General features: G+C 30.1%; 1 protein-coding gene across 5 annotated transcripts; it reads right to left on the bottom strand.

Moving 5' to 3' along the window:
* Positions 1-4682: 4682 nt before the first annotated feature.
* LOC111297682 (uncharacterized) lies at positions 4683-23710 on the bottom strand. Of its 5 annotated transcripts, none has more exons than XM_089741670.1 (7): positions 15795-16324; positions 15362-15722; positions 12896-12969; positions 12677-12748; positions 12213-12356; positions 5182-7035; positions 4683-5046 (listed from the first exon to the last, which is right to left on the bottom strand). In XM_089741670.1, exons 1-7 carry the CDS (start codon positions 16270-16272, stop codon positions 4691-4693), a joined length of 3339 nt encoding a protein of 1112 aa, XP_089597796.1. In that variant the 5' UTR covers positions 16273-16324; the 3' UTR covers positions 4683-4690. The 5 variants fall into 5 exon arrangements, with proteins under 5 accessions (XP_089597796.1, XP_089597794.1, XP_089597795.1 ...); XM_089741668.1 differs by having other exon boundaries at positions 12677-12707; positions 12780-12903; positions 15356-15700; positions 15767-16324; XM_089741669.1 differs by lacking the exon at positions 12213-12356 and adding an exon at positions 23680-23710 and having other exon boundaries at positions 12677-12969; positions 15362-15700; positions 15767-16238.
* Positions 23711-24138: the final 428 nt, after the last annotated feature.

Raw genomic sequence — 24138 nt, forward strand, 5'->3', positions numbered from 1 at the left:
AAAAAAAAAATTTATTTATCTTCAAGATTTATATGAAATACATGATTTTGATAATATTTTAATTAAAGAAAACTACAAGTATAAATATATTTTATTATACCATATTTTAGTTTTTTAAGTGAGAAGCAACTAAATAATTTTTCAGTTTAAGAATGAATGCTTAACAAAACGTGTAACAAAGTAAATAAATAATAATAAAATGAACCAGAAAATTAATTAAGGAAAAAAAAAGATGAAAACCTGAAATTTGAGTTACAACTCAAATCCAACGCAGGCCCGCCTAAGCTAAAAAGCAGGCTTGGAGTTGTCCACTTCAAATTGTGGGGTCTTGAATCCTCCTCAAGTTACACTCAAAATTTAAGCTTTTTGGACTTGGACCGGATTTTCAAGTTCTAGACCATTTTTACAACATTCTTCCCCTTTCTTTATTCTTTATTGCAAAAGGATAAAGCCCAACACCTCATTTCAGCAACACCGCTCTCAATTTTTGCTGTTGTCTCTTCCATTTTGCCTACAAGTTGTCACTTCCCTTCCTATTTATTTTCGGAATCCCACTGATACTATGCAAATTCAAACACAATGACCATTTTACCACTTCTTGGAATTCTTAATCCCAGCTACTTGGATCATTGAAAAACTCTTCCAAATCCTTCCCCTCTCTTTTTCCGTTTAAAAGAATTCCAAAAGGTGCCTAAATAAAAGTGAATCCCAAACTGAAAACCCACCGCTAGAAGAAAATGTTTTGTTTTCGTCTTTCGATTGTTGTCGATTTCTGATTCTATCTCTGTGGCTATTTTTGATGCTTGACTCTGGTTATTGTGTTTTGACTATTTGTTGGATTTTGGATCGATGGTTACTATTTGGGCAAGGAAAGGCAGTGGTAGGCTTCGGTAGCTGGTTTAGGTCGTGGATGACTGATGGTGGTGACTGGCATCTGGGGGCTAGGCCAACAAAATGGGGATTTGCTTTCGATTTCCCGTGTTTCCCTCTGATTTTCTCTGCTGATTGCTTTCTCTGTGATTTTTTATTTCAGTTGTTTTGACTTGAAAGTTTATTTATAGGTAAGATCATGAGAGTTTCAACTCACTTAGGATTAGATTTCTTTAAAATTAAAGATTATTACTAAAGTAATTCTAATCTCAAACTGCTTCTGATGAAACTAGCATCTTCACTGAGACAACATTATTTTAAACTTTCAAATTATCAATTTTTTTAAAAGATAATCAGATAATTAAGGATAAAATCAAGATAAATAGTATAATAATAAGAATAAAATAAATAAGGATAAAAAGAATACAGAAAAATAAAATAAAAATCTAAAATTTAAAATTCAGTAATTGGATTTCAAATTAGTTGGAGTTTAATTGATTTGGGTTTTGGACAAAATAAAATATTTATCTCAAGGAAAATTACTCGTAATAAAATACAAACCTAAATATTCAAATTTTATCAACTCAACTAATTTTTATCTCTCACATTGTCTGAAAATCTCAATCTCTCTCATGTTATCTTCTTTCATGGGTGGCCTCAAATTAATTGTCGATGGCTCAATTTCCCCTCGTTTCTCTTCTTTTCTATTATGTTCCTCCTTTTTTGTTTTTCCTTTTTTCTTTTCATATTTTTTGGTCATAAATATATTTTATTACCATCACCGCCACTAACAAGATGACTTGATCGATGAGTACAACAAGCCAGCCATTGCTGTCCTCTTTTGAGGTTATCATTGTAGTGACCAAAATCTCACTCTCCTTTGAGATTACTATTTTGACGATCAAAATCCCCACCCAAGATAAAGGTAATGCTAATTATGAGGTTTTTATATTACCTTATTTTAGGTTGATTTTTAAAATTTGATTTGTGTGAAATTTTTGATATATTTATAGTGAAAAAAGAACAAAAATAAAATCTTCAAAATGAAAATTCTCAAAATGCTAAACCACAAACAAAAGCTTTGAATATTGTTAAAGTTGTTATGAGTTTGATTTTTTTATCAAATTTTTTGGGTTTGATATTAGATTTAAAGAAATATTGAATTTCAAAGGTTTGGATTAGTTATGCATTTGATATTTTTGATTTAGGATTTAGGCTTTTAAACTAAGCGTAGCCATGATAGTTTTTTCCAACTTCAACTACAACTTTGAGTTTCAAACACTTGCCAAATAGGTTCTCCTTTAAGAGAATAGGCCTTGATCCAAGTAGTCTAAATTAAGCCCCTTTTTTTTATGATAAAGTTCGAATATGTTGGATGATACAACTTTGTTCAAACTAAAAATATCTTTAAATATACTTCAGATTTTATGAAATATTTCCCCATCATTTTAGTTCGATTTAATGGTTAGTGAAAAATGAAAATTTTCTAAATAAAATTGATTCATTTTTTTCTTTTAAAATTTTATTTTCAAGGCATTAATTAATAAAATATAGTTTTATTTCAAAAGTTTATTTTCAACTAATTAACTAAATAAAACATGAAAAAGTGGAATTAACATATATAATTGTATAACTTTTCTTTTCCTACCTATTTTTAATCAAACTCAATAGTTATTATGATATCAAAAGTTTTTTTTTAATAAAATTTATTTATATTTTTTTAAACGTTATTTTCAAATCATTAATTAAAAACTACAAAAAAATTCACATTATTTTCAAATCATTAATTTTATGCTTTTTTTTCTCCCTATCATTTATGAAAACAAAAAAAAAAGTGATATTTTCATGAACAATTTTTATTTTAAACCAAATGACGACATTGATATTTTTCTTTCAAAGGTTTGTTTTCAATTTATTAAATAATTCTATAGAAAATTAATAATTGACAAATGAAAACATGAGGAAATATATAGAAAAATTATTAGCAATTGTTGTGCACCAAAACATTTTAGCAAAAAATATCTTTGGACTATTTAACTTCAAATCATTACTTGGAATCAAGAGTTCAAGTATATTAAGAAAAGAAACTAATTCTTCTAAAATGAGAAAAAATTGACAACTTTCTGAATACAAAAATACAAACAAGTACATCATATGTCCTCACTTGAGTTACTTGTTTTTTAGTTACTCACCATTTATTGAATAAAAAATATTGACATCTTCATAGAATAAAGTAACAGGAAAACCATTGGCATGAAGTTAAATAAACTTTGCATAGTTTTTTTTCAAGATATGATTCAATAAAACAATGGATTCCAAATAAAACATATCACTCTAATGTTCCTCCAATAGAAAATAAAAATAAAAAATCATTGCAAGAAAGATTATCGCATTTCCAATGCACAAATACACCATAAATCTCTCACTCGAGCTTTATGCAATCACAATAAGAGAAGAAACACCACAATATCTTCCATGCTGAATTCATAAGTTACATACTGCAATAAAATTACAAAACTTGCATCAGTTCCCTTTTTTAATATATTTTCTGAATCTCTTAAGAAAGCAACCTTGTAAGGAGGGATGGATTGATAAAATTGATTTCTTCTAGAGTAATTTATTTTATTAACTTCTCAAATTTCTTTATTTTTCTAAATTTCATAATACATTTTTATTATCACCTCCTTAAGTAAAGAGGTTCTTAATAGAAAAATGATGTATATTAATTAATATCATATATAACAACATTATATTTTAGAAAAATAAAAAAAAAACAATGCAATGTTACATACTAATTATATAATAATTCTAATAATTTTTATTTGATCAGTTAAAATTCGTTAATAAGTTATTACCCAAATACCAATTAAAAAAATAATTAATTATAAAAATAATATTGTAAATATTAGTTAATTAATCATAAACAGACATATAATTCCATAATCAATCATAAATCACCTAAAAATATTTAAAAAATGAGCCATTATTTCCACCCAATCCAAATTACTTAAAATTGCAATTGTATGAGTCATAATTTTCATACAAGAAAATTCATTAGTACAAATTTATTGTTATGTAAAATTATATACTTATTATAATCATTGAGATAAAAAAGAGTTGTAACGAAAAAGTATTCCTAATTAATGATTATATTAATAAATAATGTAAGTAAATGAAAATGAATTTAACTTATTGGCTCTCTTCATGATAATTTATGTTTTGGTTAATTATATAGAAATTATAATCTATATATATGTTACTTCTAATCATACATAACATGTATAAATTAATTATATGTATTGAGAAATAATATGAATTTAATAAAAGAAAAATAAAAGAAAACATAAATACACAAACTGAGCCTAACTTCCTATACATGTAACCACACATCCAAGTGAAAAGGTTATTTATTAATCAAGAAAATCCTTTTTATATATTTACAACTACCATGCCTCCTTACTTAGACATAGAAGTTATTGAAATTCACTAGCTATGCAAATCTTATAATTATTTGAACTCTTTAATGATTCGACGGAATTACAACTCTAGTTTTTACTGTAAAAGTTAAAATGTTATTAAGAAAAAATTACTTTAATGAAGAGTTCAAAGTTAACAAATAAATATATAAACAAAAATTCAAAAGTGATGAAAGTACCTTGATTGTTGAACCAAAATATGCATTATGGTCATATAACCTTAACCTGCAAGAAAATATACAACTTAACGGAATACCTTCTTAAAAGAAAATTAAATAAATATATGCTATGTGCTTTTATATAAGCTTAAACTATATATATAATTGCATTCCTTACCATATTAATTAAACCTGGGCAATGTTGTTCAAATATTCTCTTTTGATATTCTTCAGCGTGGAGACAACATTCTTCATATCTAATCTATCTTTAGGTAATTCAGCTAAACAATCCAAAGCTAATCTCATAATAAATGATATACAATTTGCTTTAATAACAAAATATCCATCTGTTTCTCGCACTAAACTAGAATCTATCACACCAACTATTTCATTAGATAATGACCTTTTCACCCAATGCTTCATACTCATTTCTCCAACAAAAATTTCATCTGTGGGCTTCTTTCTTGTGAAAGTTTCTATTAATAGAATGCCATAGCTATAGACATCACTCTTTATGGAAATAATTCCTGCTGATCCGTATTCTGTATTTTAAATATAATTAAATTATTAAAATGATCTTATGCCATTAGGGCATCATTAATCATCAATAAAATGATAAAATACTAATATCTACTCGCTTGGAATAGAGAAAAAACTAAAAAAATGAAAAAAAATACCTGGTGCCATATAGCCAACAGTAGCTAGTGTCATTGTTTGTTTGATGGAATCTCCTTCTCCCAATAGCTTGGCAATTCCAAAATCTCCCACGTGTGCAACCATGTCCTCATCCAATAAGACATTACTTGGTTTTAGGTCACAATGGATTATAGGAATCGGATGTCCCAAATGGAGGTATTCTAATGCCGATGCAACATCTATCATTATGTTGATTCTTTGTAGGATATCCAATACATAATTGTAAGAATATAACCATTTCTCAAGGCTCCCATTAGGCATGAACTCAAGCACCAAGGCTTTGAAATCAATAGTTGAACAACAAGTAATAACCTTGACAAGATTGAGATGAAGGATATTTCTCATCACTTCACATTCAGTGTCAAAACTCTTAAATGCTTCATCTATTTGCAAATTGAAAACTTTTATTGCGACTTCTGTTCCATCTGAAAGTATTCCTTTGTATACAGAGCCAAAACTTCCTGAACCAAGTAAGTTATTCCCACTAAATCCACCAGTCCCTTGCAATAGTTGATTATACGAAATTCTTCTCCTTTTCTTGAGAGGAATTAAATCTTCAACCGTTGCCAAATTCATATTCCCCCGCTGCCCTTTTTTGTAGACAATTATGACAGCTACAACTATTATTATTGAAGCAAATGTTGGAAAAACATACCGCAAAGCATGAAGAGCGGTCTTCTTGAATTTGGGATGGATTTTATTTTTGCAAGGTGAGACTTGTAGTCTAGGTGAACCACATAGTGCATAATTTTTCATGAAGGATTTGGCTGCGAAGTTCAAAAAAGGCCCTCCACTTGGTATTTCTCCTTCTAATCTGTTGAAAGACACATTAAAATAATTGAGATCATAAAGTTTTTCCAAAGACTTGGGAATAACTCCAGAGAGATTGTTGTTAGATAAATCCAAGGCTTTCAAACTCATCAAGTCACCCAATGATTTTGGAATAGGCCCTTGTAATCTATTTCTGGAAAGATTCAAAACTTGTAGATCTTGGAGACTTCCAATTGTGGACGGAATATCACTTAATAATAAATTCCTTGACAAATTCAAAGAGATAAGTACCTTTAAATTTCCAATGTTAAGTGGAAGTGAACCGCTAAGATTGTTTGATGACAAGTCTACTTCTAAGATATCTTTAAGGCTCCAAAAACTTAAAGGTATTTGCGAATGCAATTTGTTGGAGAACAAGTATAGATATCTCAGAGAAGTCAAATCACACAAACATGTCGGTAAAAGTCCATCAAGCTCATTAGCACCCAATGATAATTTGTACAATCCCTTCAAACCACAAAGATCATGTGGGATAGAGCCTTGTAACTTATTTCTATAAAGATTCAAAAGTTGGAGATGTTTTAGCCTTCCTATTGTTGTTGGAATAGGTCCACTCAACTTATTAGAGGAAAGGTCTAACAATATAGCCTTGCTTAAGCTACCAATTTCCATGGGAATGCTGCCTCTAATTTTGCAATCAATGACCCATAATTGTTCAAGTGATGTGGAAAGATTTGAGATAGACGTTGGAAGAATGCCATTCAATGGGTTGAATGATAGGTCTAAAATCCTTAGATACCTGCAATTTGCCAAGGAATAGAGAAAGCTCCACTCATGAGTTGAAGTTTTGGTGGTCAAATGATTCGACCAAAGGTAAAATATCTCAAGGAACCTCAAATTGCCAAGTGTATCTGGAATAAGGCCATAGAACGAGTTTTCTTGCAATGATAGGATTCTGAGCTTAGAAACATTGGAGATAGAGTCAGGAATATTTCCGCTGAGATTACTCTCCCATAAGTAAAGCTCCTCAAGATTCGAAGCAGAGCTCATGTATGGTAATTTACCTAAAAAGAGAAAAAATAAGTTTTCATCCTTCCATACAAGAAATAAATTAATTGTTTTGCTTCTTGTGTTTTTCATGAATCTATGATGCAAGCTGAAGTGAATGCGATGCTTACATCTACGAACATGAGTGAGGACAAACATGAAAAAATTATAAATATGAAACAACTTCGAGTTTTTCTTGTTTGATGATCTGGAATGTATATATAATTTATAAATATTTTTCATATTTATAGTGATTAAAAGGCTCCATACTTACGTATAATAAAGTAAAAAAGAGGAAAAAGAAAAAGCAAAAGAAAAAAGAAGATAGAAGATAGAAGAAAGGTAGGGAGAAAAGAAAATATTATTAAGGTTTCTAGTATATGCTTAAAATGTTTTCCATTTATGTGAGAATTTTATTTCTTTAACTTATCTCAATTGCTTTAACGATAAAAAGGATTAAAGAAATTTTGGATGATGAAATTGTTCATTAAAGAAAAAGAAACAAGATAAAAATGAAGAAAATAAAAAAATAAAAATATATTTACATTAATTTGTTGAGAAAGTGTAAATGTTTGGAAATAAATTAGAATTTTTATCTATGCCATTTTAGGAAAAAAGACTCAAGAGAAATGGTAAAATTTCTTTCATTTTAGACTATATGCATAATAAAAGAGAAAAATACAAAGATTCTATTAAAAGATTGTTAAAAGTACACGAACTCTTTTTAGTTTGAAAATCACTTTTTTTCTTCCCTAAGGTTTCATAGAACCTTACGAGTGCGCTACCAGAGGAGGCTCATTTGAGGTTTGTTGGAGTAATACTGTATACATTTTCCTACTACGAATAAAAAATTTGGTAATATGAGGACAAAAAATGTGAAACTAATGAAAAAGATTTTAAAATGATGCTTTCGATTACACAATTATTAGAGGGTGAAAAGCCTTGCCTTAGTCCGATTTAGAGGGTGAAGTAAAGGTAAGTCAAAAAGCTCTTCTTGGATGCTATGAAGGCCACATAAGAGCATTACCTTTGGGAGAAAAAAATTTGTTACACTGTTTGTTGATGGAATTTTTCTACGATGTAGTCTCTTTAATCTCAAGCAATGTTTTGTCAGATGTGGGAGGGTGGTTGATTTTTATGTCCTAAAAAATCAAAAGAGAGCCAAAAATGTCTTAGGTGGTTTTGTCCATTATCTTGATCTACGGGATGCATTGAGGGCTGTTTCTAAATGGTTAGCACCTGAGTTACTCCACTCTATATGTTCAAATGGCAAGGAATGATCAAAGGTCTGCTGCTAGTTCTAACCCCACCACTCACCACATGGAAAAAAGTGTAAGCTGCATAGAAGACTTTAGAGATGGACGATCTTATGCAGAGGTGGTTCATATGTCTGTCAAATCCACTCAGTTAAAGGATAACATTGTATCAGATGGTCAAAAAGAAGAGGTTTTAAAATGGCTTAACATCCTTGAATACATTCCTGAAAATTTAGATTTGGTAGGATTACAACGGAATGCTGTTGGGATAGTTAGATATCCTGATACTGCAAATGCCATTGATCAAATCTTGTCAGAGAACTTCGATGATTGTTCTGTCACTATAATGGGTGAGAATATGGTTCTTTTGACTTTTGAAAGCAAAGAAAGTAGGGAAAGACTTAGATGAAATTCTTTAAGTAAAATTTATGAAGTTTTTAACCAAAAATGACTAAATAAAAATTAAAATAAAAAATCAAAACCAATCGATTAAAATATTCTGTTACATAGATCAAGTATGCAAAATTTGAAAAAATTCAAAAAAAAATTTATATTGTTTTATATAAACATTTTTAGTAAAAATATTGATAGAATTTTTACCGTTAAATAAATATTGATCAAAATTAAATTATAAATAATATTTTTAATAATTTCTTTTACATATTATTGATCTTCATATTAAATTCTATCAATCTGTCTGTTTTAATTTTTTTATTGAAGTTTTTATTAAATTATTTTTAAGAAAAAATTTTACAACCTTCACCTAAAAAACTTTATGTAAGTTTTCTCCAAGAAAGTATGTTATTATCTCTGGAACTTGGTTAGTAGTTTCTATTGAGCTTATGAGCAATAGTGATCTAGACGGGGAGAAACTTTTCAATGTTGAAGAAAAATTTCACCTTCTTACTACTATTCGAGCAGGTAAAAGAAGGAAAAAAGTTAAGGCAAAATATTGGACAAGATCCAATCGCAAGTCTCGCCAGATAAAGACAACTCTAGTTTCCAATGTTCAAGAGCACTTATGAGATGAAGATATTCGTTGTCGAAATAGAGCTTTTCTAGAAGAATATGATGGTGGTTATGAGGTTAATGTTGGGAGTTTTAGCGTTTTGCTATTTGTATGCTTTTGGGAAATGGAAGTACCCCTATGTAAAAAGAATCATCGACCATGAAAGTTGTTGTCTATATTTTTTGAAATTGTGATGCTTTGGAGATCAATTGGGGCATCCAGTTTGATAAAAATTTTTTAAAAAGCTGAATGATATGGTAGACGTCATGGCAAAGGTGGGTGGTGATTTTGTCATGGCAAGGGATAGTGGTGTTTGCTCTCATTATTTGTTTACCGACCATGGAAGTGTTTTTTTTTTTTTTGTTTTTTTTTTTGTTTCTGGTATGGCTTTAACTATGTTTCTTGGTTAGGTTCTTGTATTTCACTGATGATGGTCTTTTGATCTCTAATAAAAATATGGCTTAGCAAAAAAAAAAAAAAATTACACAACTATTGCTTTTTATTTCGTAAAAGAACAGTTAAATTCCCTAATTTGACAAACCAAAAAAACAGGATAAAAGTAGCACTTATTTTTATTGCATATAATAAAAAGAGAGCATATAATTTACAACTATTATAATTTAAAATTATGTAAAATTTATCAAAATTTTATATGTAACCCATATTTATAAGTGACGATCCTTATATAATATTCTATTGTGATTAGATAATAATTATAATATTATAGTAAAAAAAAACTATAACTGAAATGCTTCAGATAAAAAGTTAGACAACTTTAAACAAATCTATGCATTACATTAAAACAATCCGGTGACAAAAGCTTGGTAGTTAGAGATGAATTGGAAATTGACATGTGCTTGGATAAGTGAAGAATTTTTTTTATTAATTTTGATGTTGATTTTTTTTTGGAACGGGGTATGATTAAAAAAAATCATTAATACTATATTTTAAAACTATGGTTTTTGTTAATTTTTTTTTAAATTGTTTTTTGTCAAATATAATTAATCGCAAGTTTGATCCTCAATTACCATATAAACTTTACTCATATGTCTTAAAAGAATGGGCTGACTAAAAAATAATATAGGCTAAGTAAATGTATAAGCCTTAATTTTTGTATTAGAAGAGTGGACTTAATATATAATGTTATAATAATTTTAATCTAATTTTAATTTCCATATTTAAATTTATTATTTATATGTAACATAATAATGCTCAAATTAAAATTATGTTATCCATTCAATAAAAATTTTATATTTTAGAAGATTTAAATTGAATATTTTATTATAATATTACATCTTGTTAATAAATAATAAAATTATATTAATTTTAATACAATATTACATGTTGTTAATAAATAATAATTTAGAAAACCTATAAAATGAATTGACCTAATGTCTTTAGGTAATAATAGAAATTACAAAATGGATCAGTTACAATTTAATGAAACTTTAAATTGGTGTTAAAACAAAAATATTTGAGGGAATAAACACTAAAAAGTTTTTAATTTGGTTTTATTGACATGGAAAGACTCTTTCTTTACCACTTCAAATTAAATAATCATTACAATACAGGTTTTAATTATAATTTTTTATGCGAGTTATAATTTTAGAATACACGTTTTTACATGTACTTTATTATATCATATTTTCATTTTTAGAATCTCTATCTCTTTCTACTTCTCATTTTTCTTTCTTTCATTTTTTTTCTTCTTGCTATTCAGGTTGTTTAATTTTTTTGTTTTTCAAGTTTCAAATGTTTTAGCTTACTTTTTGTCATTTATATATAAAACTAAACAAATATACATCATCTTTTACTGTTTTCAATATACAGAATATCAAAATACAACATTCATTTTAATTCCATGCGGTGGGAAAAAATGGATAATTAACAAATAGCTCCATTGATCAATTCTTTCCTCCCATCAAATTTTATTGTATGTGACTAGCATATTTCATTATTTTAATAACTTATTAAGAGCTAATCAAACATATTCATATAAATCTTGTATGATTACAGTTTATAAACTTTTGAGTATACCTATAGAATCTGAATATTATTGTTTTTTACAACTTCGTTACGATGAAAATCAAATATATTCATTTGAATCTTATTTAATTTATCCCTCATAATGAAAATTTGAATTTCACAATCCTTTTAATATATACTTAACAGTTTTAATCAATTTAATGATACCTATATGATTTAATTTTTATGAAACATTTCACACATAGCCAATAAAACTAGCCCACGCGGATACACACTACTAAGAAATATAAAAGTAATAAAATAGATTGTTAAGTTTTTTATTACACAAAATATAAATTTTAAATATTTGCAGATGAATAAATATAAAAATATAAAATATAATAATACTACTTTAAGTTAGATGTAACAATAAATTAAGTCGGTATTAAATTAATATGGGAGTAACAATGTACGTTAATATTACTTTTTATCACATTATAAACCAAATCAAATAGTTTTATCGTATATAATTGCAATGGGATAATAACTAATAGCCATATTACATCACAAGTTTTGGGTACCTATCCTTTTTCCACATTGGCCAACTTTGTAGACTTAGCTAGTGGTGCGCATCCCAGTTAGGGGCATGATTCCATCATAAAATGTTTTTTAAAAATTTTAAAATATTTTCTAAACGATGGAAATTTCGATTTTCAGGTTTGGTTTTCAAATTCTTTTGAGTCTTTGTTTTGCGTTCCCTAATTTAATTGGAAACAGTATTTGATTTTAATAAGATAAAAGAGGTTTGAAAAGACATTTCTCAAGCCTTTCAATGACACTTCATTTTTTTAACAGTTTTCATAATTTTATGATTATTTGTTTTATAATCCTAAACTAAACTTTTTTGAAACTAAAGTAAACAATTTTAAACATAAATGTAATGAAATGTTTATAATGAAATTACCTGATAGACTATTGTTTGCGAAACTAACTGCTTTCAAAGAAGAAATGTTGAAGATGGAATGTGGAATCAACCCACTTAAGCGCATAGATGATGCAGCTAATATCTCCAATGAAATAAGATTCCCAATCTCCCACGGAATTTCACCTACAAAGGAACAACAACTTAGTATTATAAAACTATCCACTTTCTAAACATTCCAATAATATTGAGGTTATTTAAAATGCAATAAAAGTCAATTACACAATAAATTCTTAATTTCTTTGATGTTTAAAATATGAAGGAAAACTTAATTTCTTCAAATTCCAAAAGTTTGAGTCAAAATGAGAAAAGCATAAAAGAAAATCAAATGTGATTATTTTCATGTTGATCATTCTTTTAATTTTTATTGTTTAGTTATTTTTTTAATATAATTAATAAAAAGTATCAATCAATTGAAATTTAAATAATCAAATGCAAAAACTTACCTTCTAAATCATTATGACTTAGATATATCTCCTTAAGTTTGGTTAAATTTCCTATACTTCTTGGAATGTGGCCTGAAAATTCATTGTCAGAAATATCAAGCACCTGAAGTTTGAGAAGAGTATAACACATATTATATGTAATACTGCAAGAGAGACAGTTGCTATAGAGATAAATTTCTTTTAAAGAAGAAAGGTTATAGATGGAAGCTGGGATTGGACCAACAAGCCTCAGATTTGGGGCAGAAAATATTTCCAACCTCAAATGATTTCCAATTTTCGAAGGGATTTCACCCGTGAACATAAAGAAACCAAGTTACAAGAGTTCATTCATAATGAAACTATTTGCTTGACATTACATTCATAATGAAACTATTAAAGTAGAATAAAAGCTATGTTTTTTTTTTGCTTGGCATTGCATTCATAATGAAACTATTTGCTCCAAATTTTATGAGATTATGGATTAAAATAATTTATTTAATTTTCATCTCAAACATTATCGTCAAAAGATATATATATATATATATATCTGTATATATAAAGTAGAATAAAAACGTTTTTTTTGCTTGGCATGACATTGATAATGAAACTATTTGCTCCAAAGTTTATGGATGTAAAATAATTAATTTAATTCTCGTTCCAAACATTTTCTTCAAAAGATGTTTTTTTTTTTTTTTGGCATCTTTTGCAGGAAATCAAAAAGCTATTTCATTAGCATAAATGTTTAATTGGTCCAGCAATCTTGTTTTTTGCACAAGCGGATCTTAATGTTGGTAAGTTGGACCAGAAAATAAGATATAAACTGTTATAATATGAGCAAGATCCAAGGCAAATCATACCCAGACATGTTTTAGAGAAATGTTAAAATTTCAACGCTTCTTAGGATAAACCACATTGGTTTATTCTGTATTAATTAGGACATAATATTATCATTTTACAGTTTTATTGGTGCTATTGGTTATATCATTGAACAAGGATTTTACCATGGTTATTGATAATGTACCCATACTCATCGTATTAGCTAATATATATCAGTTTTGAATCCCAACACATAATATTATTGTTTTATTTGATCTTTGCATCAGCCTGTATGTATCCAACGTACTAGTCCGTTTCAGTTATACAAGTAAAAAATGATATTTTGATTGATATAAAATTTTGCCTCTTATTTTATCCTGTTTAAACCTTTTTATTGTTCTAGCTCTTTTAATCAATTTTTAATTCTTTTGCTCTCATCATTATTTTTATTTTTTTCATGATTAGATCCAAAAATTAAATGTTTCCATTAAATTAAACTATTAAATTTCTTTAATGTTAATGTATTATATACTTATTATCTTTATAGTTGTTTCATTTATTTAGAATTTTGGGAGTTAAATATTTAGAAATTTATAGTTGTAAGATTTTTAAAACTTGTAATTGCATATGAATATGTATATAATACAAGTGCATTTGTGTGTGTGTATATATATATATGTATATATTTGATAGACAAATATTACATAATACCGATAAATCTAAAACTATATAGTAAAATAATTTAATTTCAGAATAAAATCTGTGCTCTCAAGGGTGTATTTCCCATTTATATTCTTTTGAGGAATAAAACTGCTCATGTTTTAGTGACTAATTTCCTCTTTTCTTGTTGGATTATAAACGAACAACCAAATAACAGAAAAGGAAAAGAAAAAACTAAAAAGACATAAATTCTTAACAGTTGAACAACGGGATGAAATTAAAGCAATAACTTCATTCACTTCTTTCTCTGATTGACCATCATTTCTTTTAACCAAATACTCAAATAATAGTACTGCAAAATTAAGTGACCAAATGGATAATTTATCCAAAAAAAAAAAAAAAAACGAAATCCGATGGGTAATGTCAAATGTGCTACAGCCCTTGTTATGAGGGAGGCATTAACGCCAACTAATTTATTTTAGGCATTTGTCCAAGCATTTCAAGGAAAAGAGATAGTTTCCTTATGGTTTTTTGTTTTCTTTTTCCTAAATATAAGATACTCATGGAATACTAAAGATTTTCAGCCATGAAACTTGACCGGAGAAAATAACATGAGTTTCATAGTTACTATTAATAGTAAGCAGTTTTAATTTGATACCAATAATTAAATTAAATTTAGCTCTTACTTTCAAAAATATAAAAGTAATTCTTTTACAATAATTTCAAATTATAAATTAAAGAAAGTTTATTTTGATAAAAGCTTCAATGTTGATAAGAAAATAAATAAAATTAGTCATATTTTAATTTAACAAGAAAATCATTAATTATAAATAAAATATCTATGATAATAAATTATCAAAGATATATATGTTGTTCACTATTTACGCTTTCCAATTTCGTTCTTTTATATAAATAAGATAAAAATGTTTTAATTTTTACTACTGCATTTAATCACTTTTAAAGTTTATATTTTTTATATATAGAAGATATTTTTAATTTTTACTATTTTCTTCTATTTCTTGGCACCTTTTGATTAAATAAAAGCAAGAAAAAACGAACAACCAATTAGAAGGAGTTTTAATTAACTGTGTTGGAGTCTTGGTTAAAGCAAAGCTATTTTTAGTAGCATAAATTAGGGAGTTTTAGCTGGAATCCTGTTTCACTTAATACAAAAATTAATTAATGATCAATCGAAAGAAAATTATCAAAGAAAAAACAAAGAGCTTACCTTCCAAATTATTTCCATCCAAGCTTAGCACTTTGAGCCTCGTTAAATTTCCAATACTCCTTGGAATGCTGCCTCTGAATCTGTTAAAGTTTAATGTTAAAATTTGAAGACACCTGCATTCATCTATACTTGATGGAATTTGACCAGAAAACTCGTTTAAGGTCAAGTAAAATCTCTCAAGATTTGGAAGATGGCGACATATATCTTCAGGTAAACTGCCAGATAGACTGTTAGACGTAAGAGAAATCATGTGTAGGGAGGAAATGTTATAAATGACTGAAGGGACAGAACCAGAAAGTTGGTTAAATGCCAGACGAAGTATCCTTAGATTTAGAAGATTACTTATCTCGGGTGGAATGTGTCCTTGAACGAGATTCTGCCTCAAGTCCAAGATTTCCAAGTTGGACATTTGAGCTAGTGATTGAGGGATTGTACCTGTCAAATTGTTGCTCCAGAGGCTCAAATATAAAACTTTATTTAATCTCCCAAACCATGAAGGAATTTCCCCACTAAGAAAATTGAAGCTTAATTCTATGAGTCTCAGACGACTTAATTGTCCCAACTCTCTCGGTAAAAGGCCATGAAAATTGTTGTGACTCAAATTAAGAGATACTAAGAATGAGAGATTTCCCAAATGTGGTGGGACAGTTCCTATAAGATTCATGTTTGGAAGATTCAAAGAGTTGACTCTCCTATGCTTAGAAGCGCAAGAGACACCAACCCAATTGCAAACAGAGGTAGTGGTAGTCCAGTTATTGGCTAAGATGTTATGAGGATCAATGATTCGGTGCTTAAATTCGAGAAGAGCATGTTGGTCTGTGGTGAGGTTCCTCACAATCATGGCGTAACTAATCATCAAACAATGAATGAACATTAAAGCTGATGAAAGAAAATGGAATTTTCTCATGTTCATGGCTGTGGGAATTGATGAAAATGTAGGATGGTTTGAGGAAGTCTGCTCAAAATAATACTTAAATATGGAATCAACTAGTCAACATGACTGAGACTTCGACAGGAAAGTCGTTGGATGGTCCTCGTCTTCACAATAAATAAACGAGCGAAGCTTTTTATTTTGAAATTAATTTATCTTTTAGCATATATTTTTTTTTTCTTTCTCCTTCTTTCTTCTTATTCCCTGTCTTGTGCACTTTATTAGGCCCCGTGACTCCACGTGTTACGCGAGAGTGTTGCAAAATAGTAATGCTGCATCTCTCTTCTTGGAGAAAATATAGTAATCTATGTTATTTTTAAACCAGATGGAATCAATTTAATTAATGAAATCACTTAAATTTAAGATATAATAATAATAATAATAATAATAATAATAATAATAATAATAATAATATGTAGGTACAGATACTTATTTTTTAAATTTGTTTTTGTAAAAAAAAAAAAAAAACTACACATCCAATACATCAAGCAACATCTTTTATTAGCGAACTTCCTTTTTTATCAAAATATTTACTTCTTCACTCACATATCAGGTGTGTCAAAATCTAATAAAATAAAATAAAATAAATTATTAAATTATTTTTATAAAATAAAATATTACTATCGTCTATTTGTAATGTGAGTTGTAGTATTCAATAAAAATATGCCAAGTAAAAATTTCTCCTATATATAGCATAGTAGATGAGCCCAATAGTTAATGCTATTGAAATTATTTAAAAAATGGAAATACTTCCAAGTTTGGAAACTTACTCGCTTTAGGATCGTGTTTCAATTCGGTTGTTATTTTATTATTTTGTTATTACTTAAACACTCGAGATATAAATGTCAATTATATGTAATAATAATATTTTAATCATTCTTTTATAAATAATCAACTTATTGTAGACACCCAATTGGGTCCAGGCCCAAGTCAATTGGGCCTGGCCCAAATGGGTAAGGCGTAATTCAATTTGTGGCCTGTATTACTATTTTTTTTTCTTTCCTTTTTTCTTCCTCTTTTTTTTTCTTCTTTTGTATTTTTATTATTTATTATTATTATGTATTAATATATGTATATATTTATTTATCTTTTTTTCTCTGTTAATATTTTTATGTATTATATGTATATAGTTATATATTTATTATTATTATTATATTATTATTATCTTTTTTTTTTGTAATATATTTTTGGGTTTATCTTATGTTATTTTTTTTTTATTATCTGTTAATTTTATCTGATTTTTTTCTGAATTATCTGATGTTATTTTTTATTTTTATACTATAATATCTTTTGATTATCTAGTATTTTTTTTATTTATTTTGATTTTAATTCTGGATGGCTAAGATTCAAAGTTGAAGAATCCCACTCTGGAGGGGAATTCAATCAGAAGAGTCCAGTTGGATTCAAAGACTGAATTCCCGTCCAAGGAGGAATTGGGATTGATCAAGAACTCCTGATCAATCCCTATAAAATGGACTCCCCTGGAACAGATGAAACACACAGAAAACAGTGAGCAAAGCTACTGATTTGAGAGAAAAGGAGGCGTATAGGAAGCTAAAAAAGGTTTAGGAGTGTTCTGGGAGCTAAAAGAAATTTTTTGAAGATTTTTCGAATTTTTTTTCTGGGAATTTCTAGAAATTCCAGTTTTCGGTTGAAATTTCCGGCGAAAATTGAATTTTCCGGCCAAATTTCCGGCCAACCTTGAAGTTTCCGGCAATCTACCCAGTTTCCGACGAATAATCCCAGAACCGACGAACTTCCGGCCAACTTTCGGCGAAATTTCCAGATTTCGGTGGCTTTTTCCAGAATCCGGCACCGGTGTTCTTCAGTTTCTAGAGAGAAGGGAGAGAAAAAAGAAGAAGAGAGAGAGAGGGGGAGGAGCGTTCTGCAAAAAAACAGAGGAAGGTGCCTTTTATACCCTCCCAAAACGACGTCGTTTTGGCTTTAAGTTAACCAGGGGATCCGCGCGTTTTGCCGAACCCGACCCGACCCGAGCGTCGACCCGCTTTCCTGACCCTCGCGTACTGCCCCTCCTCCAAGCCGAGCCGAGCCGAGCCGAGCCTCCAAGCCGCTCTCCTGAGCCATTTTTTCTTCCTTGAGCCGAGCCGCTCCAGGTTTTTTTTTTTTGAATTTTTTTTATTTGTTTATTTATTTATTTATTTATTTATTATTATTTTTATTTATTAGATTAGGTTTATTTAATATTCTTTTTATCTTTATTTTATTTTTATTTTTTTTTACTTTATTTTTATTTTTTTTATTATTCTATTTTCTTTAAATAAAAAATCAAAAGTTCCAAAAAAAAAAACATTTTTAGGGAAAAGTTGAAAGTATCAATTTTCCTTGAAAATAAAATTTCAAAAAAAAGGTTTTTGAGGAAAAGTTGAAAGTATCAATTTTCCTTGAAAATAAGTTTCCAAAAAAATGTTTTGAGAAAAAGTTGAAAGTATCAATTTTCCTTAAAAATAAATTTCCAAAAAAATATTTTTTGGGGAAAAGTTGAAAGTATCAATTTTCCCCACACAAAAAAAAATTATTCTTTTCTTTCTTTTTATTTTGATTTTGATTTTTTTTTCTTTAAATAATCCGACGACGGAGCCTCTGCAAGTGAAACAGTAGTTTTTCTTGCATACTCTTGAGGTGAGGGAATTTTCTCAATTTTCTGCTAAAAGTATTAGAGTCAATTGAGAATAATTTCCAACAATTAATTACTTGGTAAAATTTTAAGGCTTTTGGATAATACAAATTTCAGCTGGTACCATCTTTTGATGGGCGTTGTAAAGGTGCTATAACCTTCCTCACACGTAACCGAACTCCCGAACTGTGTTCTGGTTAACAGACCTGAACCTATTCTTTTAAGGACCCTTAAATTTAGGTGTTCCCTAAAAGGACAGATTCTTTAGGTGACCAATCACACCTAGATAAAAAAGATTGGTGGCGACTCCCTTAAACCAATGTCTAGCGATAGATCCCCGGATCTAGACGTTATGACAGCTTGGCGACTCCACTGGGGACTTTGAGAGTCAGGCCAGCAAATAATTTGTGTTATCCAAAAGCCTAATAAAATTGAACCTTGTTGTATATATGTGTAATTTTTTTAGTCATGTTTATTTACTCTGTTAATTATGTCATTCATGTGCATGTGCATAACATGAGCTCTATACCCGAGCTCCGTCCCTCTAGGAGGGAGTAAAGTACCTATTGCTTTCGTGAGGTCTAATGCCTCCGCAGTGGCTAGCGAAATACTCCCACTCAAATTGAACCTTTTCTGCTTGCAGCCTGTAATGGGTGAGGATTAGGGTGCCTTACTAGTCTGTGATGGACAAGGATGTAAGGAACAATTTGAGGACCTTTAGACTCTGACCTTAAAACCGCATGTAGTGAACCTTAAGAATGCCTACACCTAGGATAGAGCCCTTTCTACCCAATAATAGATATACCCTGAAATTAGGACACAAAAGGGTGTTTATCTAATCATTTTGATTGTTTAACTTTGTGTATCATTTTCATATGTAACATTAGGAATCAACATCACTTTCATTTCATCCATGGAACTAACTATGTTGTTTGTCTGATTGTGTGTATCTGCATTATTTTCATGATCATGTTTTAACACAATCATTTGCATTCATTTCATACTAGATTTCATTCAAAAAAATGTACATTTCATTTGTGTATCAAAGCATCATACATAAGGCACAGCATAACATTTCTAATCATAAGTATGGTACTCAAGATCCAAGGATAGCTCCATCTAGTGAAAACCCTGCTCATCCATACAACACAAGATCTAGAACAAGGCAAATGGAGGAGAAAAATTCCCATAGATTTGAAAAGCTAGAAAAAGCACAAGAAAAGATTGAAAGTGAGCTAAGCAAGATTTTGGAAGCTTTCAATAACATGAATAAAGGAAAAGGAGTTACAGAAAACACAAGCCAGCAAGTTCCCCCATTACAAGAAGTGGCTGACCCTTTGTACCCTCCAGGTTTTGGCCCATCTCAAGCCCAGTCTGCTCAAGAGGCCCCACCCCAACACTTCGCATATCCAACATATCCTGGAATGCCATCAGCTTTCAACCCAGGACAGTATAATAGCTATATAAATCCTGTCTTCACTGAAAAGGTAGCAGAACCAATTCCTGATCTAGATGATTTAAAAAAAAAAGGAGAAGGAAAAGATGAGAGTGGAAGCTGAGGAAAGTTCCAAGATTAGTATGCTAGAGCAGAGGCTAAGGGCTGTGGAAAGATTTAGCTTTTATGGGTCAGTAGATGCTGCTGGGCTCTGCCTAGTCCCTGATGTGGTTATTCCCTATAAGTTCAAAGTACCAAAATTTAAAAAATATGATGGTACCAAGTGCCCTAAAACCCACATCACCATGTATTGTCGAAAAATGGCAGCTCATGCTCATGATGAAAAACTCTTGATGCATGTCTTTCAGGATAGCCTTACAGGCTCAACAGCCAGGTGGTATGTTCAGCTAGACAGGACTCGCATTCGCTCTTGGAGCGATATGGCACATGACTTTATCAGTCAATATCGACATATCATCGATTTGGCCCCAGATCGTTTGTCTTTACAGAATCTGGAGAAAAAGTCAAACGAGTCTTTTAAAGAGTATGCCCAGAGGTGGAGGGATATAGCTTCACAGGTACAACCTTCACTAACAGAAAAAGAGACCACAGTGCTGTTTGTTAGCACTTTGAAACCTTCCTATTATGAAAAGATGATAGGGAATGCAACAAAGAATTTTGCCGACATGGTGATCTCTGAAGAAATTATTGAAAGTGCCATAAAAAATGGTAAATTGAAAGGAGGAGAAACCAAGAAGGCATCAGAAAAAAAAGAAGCTGAAGCTCAAGCTATGAGCTTTGATAGACAACAATTCAGGGGTTATCAACCCTATCCATCCCAAGGCTACTCTCCATACTATCCCGCGGTGAATAATGCCTCATCCTACCCATACCAGCTAGCTCCTCAACCATCTTATTCATCCACTTATCGCCTTAACATTCAAGCTCCTGTAAGAACCCAAATCCGCCCTACTAACCCAACCAGTGGCTCGCGAGAACAACGAACTACTCGAGAAAAACCTATATTTGATCCAATCCCTATGACTTATACAGAGTTATATCGAGAGCTTTATAATACCCATTTGATTGCCCCCAGCCATGTGGAGCCGCTTAAACCACCCTATCCAAAGTGGTATGATCCTACAGCCCGTTGTGACTACCATTATGGAATTACTGGCCATTCTACTGAAAATTGCACTGCTTTAAAGTATAAGGTGCAACGGTTGATCAATGATGGAATGGTAAGTTTTGATCAAGGAAAAGCAACAACATCCAATGTTAGCGTTCTGAGTGAAAGTCAAGAACAGAAAGGGGCTGAAGAGTCACAATGAATTGAGGGGCAAGATGTCAATGGGGATTTCTTCACTTGATCATATAGGGGGCTAATTTTTAACGGAGATAAGGCGGGTTGAAGGTTTTTTTTGTCATTTTAAGATTTCTTTTCAAGTAATGTTAGATTTCTTTTTTGCAATATGACTTCACTTGTTATCATCTTAATAAGGGCAAGTTAATGCATTTCATTACATTTTCTCTTTTACTTGACCATTATTCCATGCCCTGTTACCTTTCATAACTTCACATTCCCATTCTTAAATTTCAGATGATGAATATTTAGACAATGATAACAATAATTCTGGGATTTAATTTTGAGAACTCATTCATATTAATATGAGAAGATGATTTGAGCAAAAAGTAAGTTGTTACTGGAGGAGAAATAGATATGTCTTGAAGATGTGCAATCTTTTATACAAGTTCATGAGCCTTGTTCAATAGATGATGTTCAAGAAAGGTATTCACAATTGAGATGAAAAATGGCCATCTTTCTTTTACCATTTGAAAAACCATTTATTGTGACCCCTTTGAGCCTATCATTTTTTTTTTTTGAAGAACCCCAACCAAGGATCACCCTCTACACTGGAGGGTAATTTTTGAAAAAATCACAAAAGATCTCAAAAAAAAAAAAGAAAAAACACCACAAAAGGTCTCAAAGATGGAAAGAGAAAGAAAAGCAAAAGAAAAATAAAATGACTTGGGGCAAAGTAATGAGAATCTTTGTGTGAGGAAAGAAAAAAATAGTAAAACGATGTGGGGGCAAAATGTCAAGCTGCATCAAATGATCCTTTGGTTTTGAACCTCTTTAATACATGTTTTGAGCCTATTATATCCACTTTTCTTCATGACCCTTCACCTTGGCCTACATTACAACCTTAAAAAGTCCATTTAGATCAAGTGTGAATACTCAATTTGAATGATCATATATTGAGCGAAGGTATGCTCATGATAAAGCACTGGAATCATGCTACATTACTCTAAAGTTGGATGTATAGAAGACATCAACAATAGATGAAAAATGAGAAAAAAAAAAAGAAGATGAAAAAAGAAAGAAAAAAAAAAGAAAAAAAAAGGAAAAAATGAGAAAATGAAAAAAGGAGATTCAAATTGAAAACCTGAAAGGGTGATCTTGGTAGAAAAAAAAAGATCCAGGTCAAATGGCTCACATGAATGGAAGATCAAAGACATCTGAAGATCCCTCAAAGACTGGGGCAAAGTTTGCCAAACTCAAGATGACTTCCACTATAAATGGAATGAGTTTTTGAAAAAGAATCCTAGATTAATGTTGAGAATTGTCTGAATATTCATCATTTGGACATACCATCCATCCCAATGACATGTATCCAATTCATTTCCTTTTCCATTTGCTTTGTACCAAAACAAATCTTCATAATTCACCTTGCGTTCTCTTATTCTTACACCCTAGAATGAATTGAGAAAATGCTTGATTGCATTGTATTTGTCAAGAATTGAAATGATAATAAATGAATGAATATGTGCTTAAAAGGGTCTTGCATTCATTTGAAAGAAATCTAAGATGATGAAGAAATGGTAGAAACCTAAAGGAGATGATTTGAAAAGGTATATGATATAATGGGGCAAATCTTGAAAAGTGATGAATTGATCGATATGACTTGCAAGTTATGATTGAATGATGAGAACAATCAGTGGAGAAAGTCTGTTTTGGAATGGTAAATGCTGAGACAATGACCCAGTGATGGTGGATGAAACTTGTTTTGAAATTTGTTAATGCTGAGAAATTCATTGAATGATGGTCAAGTGATGATCGATCGATGAAGCTTATTCCAAAGTATTGAGAAACTGAACAAGGAAGAATGTGAGTGGAAAAGACAAATTGAGAGCTACACTGGTTCGATCTTAGAAGAGCAGTGCAATTGGATCCTTGAGGAATCAAAGGGCTTGACACCCAAGAAAAAAGGGAGCTTGAGAAATTTGAGTACCATACATTGAACAGGAATTAATTGACCAACATTTGCATAGCATGCATTGAAATTCATATGCATTTGCACAGCATACACTACTTTTCAGGAGAATATAGTGTATAAATTCAAGAAGTAGGGGTGTTCCAACATCCCACATGGAGAAGACAAATATGAAGATATTTTGCAAAACTGAAAAAGAGAAAGCTTGTCAGGTAAGTTTCCTAATCCTTGAAATAGGATGTCTTTTGGTATCAGGGTTGATTTATAAGACCTTTGGGCATAATCTCCTGAAATCCCTTCAAACACAACTTTCAACTCCTTTGGACATGATTGTCAATGAGCAATTTACTTTCTCAAAGTTTCGTTGCCTCTGTTTAGAGGAGCAATTTATCTTTTCCAAAGTCGTGGTGCCTCTGTTTAGAGGAGCAATTTATTCTCAAAAGTTGTGGTGCCTCTGTTTAGAGGAGCAATTTATTCTCAAAAGTCGTGGTGCCTCTGTTTAG

This window comes from Durio zibethinus, chromosome 12, assembly GCF_047325235.1.
Source record: "Durio zibethinus cultivar Kanyao isolate XHJ-2024 chromosome 12, ASM4732523v1, whole genome shotgun sequence".
Taxonomy (NCBI): domain Eukaryota; kingdom Viridiplantae; phylum Streptophyta; class Magnoliopsida; order Malvales; family Malvaceae; genus Durio; species Durio zibethinus.